General features: G+C 47.1%; 1 protein-coding gene across 1 annotated transcript in view; it reads right to left on the bottom strand.

The window, feature by feature from the left end:
- Positions 1-1,623: 1,623 nt before the first annotated feature.
- CASP2 (caspase 2, apoptosis-related cysteine peptidase) overlaps positions 1,624-5,952 on the bottom strand; it is a gene marked incomplete at both ends in the record, with an annotated part of 5,503 nt that continues 1,174 nt past the window's right edge. The window contains 5 exons of the mRNA XM_008937686.1: positions 1,624-1,714; positions 2,156-2,284; positions 3,377-3,553; positions 3,755-3,849; positions 4,919-4,994. Of these exons, the coding sequence (XP_008935934.1) occupies positions 1,624-1,714; positions 2,156-2,284; positions 3,377-3,553; positions 3,755-3,849; positions 4,919-4,994 (568 nt within the window). The remainder of the gene's footprint in view (positions 1,715-2,155; positions 2,285-3,376; positions 3,554-3,754; positions 3,850-4,918; positions 4,995-5,952) is intronic.

The raw sequence follows: 5,952 nt of genomic DNA, 5'->3' as shown, positions 1-5,952 counted from the left end.
CCGCGCTTCTGGTCAGCAGTGCCACAACTGTGGTCAGTCAGAAAGCTTCTGCATCAACTTTAAGCTTTTCCAGCTGTTTTTGAAACTCATCTGGAAAGTCTTCCACATACACCAAGGGAGATGCCAACAAGTGCTGAAGCTGCTCAGCTTAACGGGACTGTTAGTCTGCACGCTGACTGATTCTCTCCCCCCAGCCCCACTCCTTTTCTATTCAGATCATGGGATAACCAGAAAGTAAAGAGGTTTCTGATAGTTCTTCACTATGCATGGGAGTATTTGACACCTAGCCCAAAAACTTTCTAATTTCCACTTTTACCAACCTTCAAAGCGGTGAGAAGTGTCTAGTCCAGTTTGCAGTGCTAACTACCTGCCTGCCTGCAGCAGAACTCAGGTGAACTACACCTGAACTACAGCTGGTCAGAACTACAGCTGTAGTTGCTGAGGTCTACCTCCAAGACGTCAAGGAAACACAGACCCAGGATCTGACCTAGTTCTAAATCCTGACTATTGTATCACTTGTTTTGCTCCAAAGCACAAACTGTGTGTCTGAGAGGTGCAGCAGGTCACTGACCATCTATCTCCTCTTGATTACAGGGGCTTCAGTCTGCCCCCCAACTTCTAGCTCAGGGGCTGGGCACTCAGAGGACAACTGGTCTGGCTGCTAAAGACCGAGGCAAAGAAGGCATCAGGGACCTCAGCCTGTCCCTCGTCCCCGGCCTCCGTATTTCCCCCATGTCCAGTAGAGGATGGTGATTCTCCTTAGCTCCCCCATTGCTGTTACTGTTGTTATAGGAATAGTTTTTATTGTCTTTTATGGCAGTAGCCAGATTAAGTTCTAGTTGGGCTTTGGCCTTTCTATTTTTCTCCCTGCAGAGCCTCACAGAATCTTTGTAGCCTTCCTGGGTTGCCTTCCCTAATTGGCTCTCTCACCAGCTCTGTCAGGAAATTATCTTCCCCACACTCCAGGAACCTCCTCGACTCTTTCCTCTGCTCCTAGACCATTTCCTCTAACATGAATAGCAGAATTAATTTAAAAAATAAAAAAAAAGAAAAATAACAGAGAAGGTGGAAAAAGAAAAGTCTACAAGAATCAAGAAAATAATACCATGTGTAAGAATTCTATGATAGTACATGGGAAAGGGTGTAAGGAAAAGTCGTTTGGAGGTTGAAAAAAGGATAGGGTAAAGGGCAAGGATAAAATAGAAGACTTGGAGCCAACTTTGGTAGTACAAGCGAGGACAGATCCAGGATGAACAGAGAGACAGGAGCTCCCACAGGAGCCCAGGGCCAGGGCAGCCCCCGAGCTGAGCCACAGGCCCTGCTCCCCTACTGCAGGCACAGCAGGAGAGCCTCAGTGTGAGTGGGATGGGACAGAGCTTCACAGCACTGGGCTGCTCTGGGGTCTGCAAGTCAGTGCACACGCCTCAGGCAGAGCAGGAGACACTTACAGAGCAACAGATGCAGTGGCAGCAGCAGGGCAGAGGGAGGTGAATATGGGTCCCACTTACACCTGAGAGAAGCAAAGAGGAGAGTTGACAGCGAGTTGAATGTGAGGGGTGTATGTGTGTAAAATGAGCCTTAATGACATGCCAAATACATGGCTTTCAGTGTCTGGGCACTCACCTCCCCGGCAGGCCTGAATAAAGAACATTTTAGGCTTATTCTGGAGATTTGGACAGTTTGCATTATCAAAGAAGCGGAAGACCTCCTGCAACTGAGAGGAGAAAGAAGATAAATATTCTTCACTGCAGCCTTCTGTGAGCCAAAGCCAGTCTCACCTGCCTCCCTGTCTTTTAGTTACTACCTCACCAGTCTAGGTATTTTCTCTTTCATCTCCAAACTCAGTGCGACAAACAAATCTCTTCCTGCCAGTTTGAGTTCCTACTCACCTCAAACTCCTACTAGCTGGAGTTCATACACTCTACCTAGTCCTTGCACAGGAGGAGAGAAGGAAATAACTTCTCCTACTTTGATGCCATTCTCATCTTCGAGGCCTCTCACAGCCTCCTGCCCTTCCCTTTCCACAAGCCCCCATTTTTAACTTTTTAAAACCCGAGAATCCTCAGTCTCCCATCACTTCACCTTTTTTAGGAAAAACACTGTTGTGTTGTCCAGGAGACAAGCTACACTGCCCCAGCAGGACCCAGCAGCATACCTGCAGCAGTTTGCCATCACTGCCATAAACCCCACCCTCCACGCCGTGGGACAGGAGAGCTACGATGCAGGAATCCACGTTCTGGTGATCTGGCAGCTTAGAGAATCTCTCCAAGGCACACTGCATCTCCTGCAGGAGAGAGGAGAAAAAGCTTCATGCTTTCTAGACTTGTGCAGTGAAAAGTGGGTCCATATAAGGGGAAACCCACAACTGGTCCTTTTGTTATAAACTAAAGCCTACGTGTATCACAGGACAGGACAAGAGAAGTGTCCCATTAAAAAAAAACCAGCAGCAAAATGGTTTTGTTCTTTTATGTTCAGTCCCAAGTATAATGTTGTGAAACAGGAATCACTTAGGCCAATGGATTCAACGTAGGAGAAAACAACTGATACCTAACTCAGTAACTGATACCCACTTAGGTCTGACCTGGCAGAATACTGGAATCCTCTGATACATACTTCAGGCATTCAAACACAAGACAATTTGAAGAGGAAAGCTTTAGGGACTCTGACAATACAGCACAGGCAAAAGTCCTATCATAACGTTGCAAAAGCTGCCTCCTTGAATAACACACTTTATCAGGTTCTTTACCACTTGGTTTCATGAGGATTTAAAAGGAAGAAGAACAAATGAGGCTGGAGAATGCAGAAAGAGAGTGACCTGATACAGTCACTCATGGAACATCACCTGCTTTATTAAGGCACAGCCACTCCTCTAGCAAAGCAAAGACTGAAACAGTGGAATTTAACTGCATAGGGACTGGTAACAGGATGGCAACTGACTCCATCAGTGAAAGGGCATGAAAACATCACTTGCACTTTCAAAGGCCAGGTCAAGTATTTGCAAAGCTTAAGCTTCAGGAGAGCAGAACACTGGGAAAGTTAATCTAGAGTCAAGTGGATACTTTATTCATTTGTAGTTTTAACACACATGCCAAGTGTGGTCTCGACATTGTTGCCTCCTGCACTACAGGGCAGACTGGAGTAGCACCTCCTGCAGTCCTGGTCTCCACCCGAGCTCTCCTGCCTGCCAAGCTTCCTCATATCTGCCAGTATGTGAGCAGACATCACCTCTTTTAGCCTTATTTTATATTCACAAGTGACCACTCACATCTTCCTGTTGGAGCTTGGCTACACCAGAGGGAACCTCTTACAGGGTTTCTGTACCAGTTACCGCCCCCCATGCAGACTGACTGTGAAGCACTGGGATCCATCCCCTTACCTGGGCACTCTGGTCATGGAAGACAGTCACCTGATACCCGAGCTGCTTGAAGAGCATCTCCAGGGCAGTGCAGTCCACATCTCCCCCTGCACGATACTCCAGGTCATTCTCACCACTGAAATGGACATTGCTGAGAATAAGAGCTAAGCCTCGGGGCTCTGAGATCAGTTTGTATGCCTGCAAAGAGTTAAAATGGGTAAATTTTAATCTGATCTGCATCCCAACAAAGCTGCATTTCAGTTCAGTTTTACATAGCACGTGTTTGGTTGATCTCCAAACACCTCACATCTTCCCCACCTTAAGTGTTTGTCAGCTACTCACCAAGTGCAAACACCTCACATCTTCCCCACCTTAAGAGTTTCTCTGTCAGCTACTCACCAAGTGCTGATGAGAATGATAGAATTTAGGAGTGCAGCACTTCACGGGAGGAATTGTGGGACCATCTCCATTATCCAAGGAATGTTCCACTGGTTCTGTGCAAAACAAGCACAGCAACAATAAACATTGCCAACTACAAAGCCTCTGGTAGTAACTTCCAAATTCTGAACAACGTGGTCTGAGGCATATTGCTGTATCTACAGACACAATGAAACATAGCACAAAAGCACAAATGCACTGGAACAGTACACTTCTTTTTAATATCATTTTAATTGGTAACTGTTTTTTTTGTTTTGCATGTGGGTTAGCCTTACCTAGGGCCTCAAAATAAGTTCTACAGAGTATGAAAACAGAATTCTCATGTAAATTTAGAGCTGTCATTTTGTACAGCACTCCTTTCATATTAGGCTAAAAACCACTGCTAGAAATGTTCAAACAGTGTTTTCCCTTTCATAAAAGGCCCCCCATGCTCAATGGGCACAATTACTTATCTTTTGCTGAACATATGTGTAAGTGATCGAGCTAGATCTCTCTACCTTCCATCAAATGGAATGCCCTTTTTTGATCACCTGCCTCTGAACAACTCCTTCCTCTGGGTAACAGCAGACGAGGGGAATGACAATCAACTGTTTGCCACTTGCAGACAGACACTCACTCCCCTACCCTGGAGAACCTGATTTAATGACACTCATGGTCTCCTCTGAAATCCTTTTTCAGCTTTGAGACTCGTCTCTCCTAGTTGGAGGCACAGAGGTTCTTAAAAAAAACCAATCCTAACACCTCTGCACCTAAAGTAACAAAAAAAAATAAAGCCTTCAAAATCTAGACACTTGTTCTTTACCACCAGAGATAACTCCTAAAAGCAAACAGCCACAGCTGTAGTCAGGCTCCACGAGTACTCCAGGAACTCCCAGGGGTACCAAGCACTCGCCAGGAGATTCACTCCCACAGCTGGTGCCCCGAGTCCCAGACGCTTGTGAAAGAGGCGGATTTGCTGCGCTGACAGCAACCACAGAAACCTACGGTGGGCCCATGGACGAGGCCTTGCATTTAAACCCTGCTTGCTGAGAAGGGAGGCCACGCTCAGGAGCAGTGGCCCAGGTCAGCACCGTCTCAGGGGGGCTGAGTGAGGGGCATTAGGAGCCAGCCCGTGGGGTCACTCACCGGCCCAGCGCGGCCGCTTGGCGTTCCCCAGCTCGCCGGCAGGCAGGGGCGGCTCTGGTCCGTAGCAGCGTTCCACCTGCACCACATCCAACAAACCATGAGAGAGAGAGCAGAAAACAGCTATTTTCCTCTCTATGGCACAGCCCTGCAGGTCCCATGCAGCAGAGATGTGTGTTTACATACACAGAGACAGGACTTATAAACCAGCATTATACGGTTCACATCCAAACGAAACATCGTGACAAGGCAGAAGCAGCATCTGCCAATGCAAAATTCCTTCTCTTCTTCATCATCTTTCTACCCACATCCCCAGTTTCGAATCCTTACACTGAAGTCATCATATCCTCCTCACTTTGGCCAAAAATGGATTTGTCCAGTGATTCCTATCTTTTTGTCACATTCAAGATTTCATTGTGGATATAGTAAAGCACAATTGAAAACAAAAAAGACAGAAAAGGCAATCTAATAAACCCTACATCTGAATTAGGGAACACGTCTCTGCAGAAGTACCTGCTCTTCCTTTCTTTGTATCAAGTATGTTTACTGTGAGCTCCCATCCTTGCCAATGCACTAAGAATACTGAATCTTTGCAAAATTCTTCCTGTAGTCCAACACTAACCATGCCAGAGAGTGAAATGTGAAGATGATAACAAAATAAAGAAGGGTCCCTCTCTCCTCTCCTGGCTTTGTGTAGTTTTCTACACAGAGAATTACTGAGCACCAAATTAAATTATTTCAGAGAAAACACTTCCTTTGCAGCTTTTGGGTTCTTGATGACACATTCATTAATGACACGTTGGATGCAGGAACACCCAAGAGCCTCGTGCAGTTCAGTGAAGGGGACTGCAGGTCCTGCTCCCGGGGAGGCGCCGGCCCAGGCACCAGCATATGCTGGGGGCCCACAAGCTGAGCAGCAGCTTGGCAGGGGAGGCCCTGGGGAACCTGGTGGACACCAAGCTGAGCAGCAGCTTGGCAGGGGAGGCCCTGGGGAACCTGGGGGACACCAAGCTGAGCAGCAGCTTGGCAGGGGACGG

The sequence above is a fragment of the Merops nubicus genome, unplaced genomic scaffold, assembly GCF_000691845.1.
Source record: "Merops nubicus isolate BGI_N331 unplaced genomic scaffold, ASM69184v1 scaffold20890, whole genome shotgun sequence".
In the NCBI taxonomy this organism is placed as follows: domain Eukaryota; kingdom Metazoa; phylum Chordata; class Aves; order Coraciiformes; family Meropidae; genus Merops; species Merops nubicus.
Note: the sequence above shows the minus strand (reverse complement) of the source record. Positions and strands in the feature narration are given on the sequence as shown.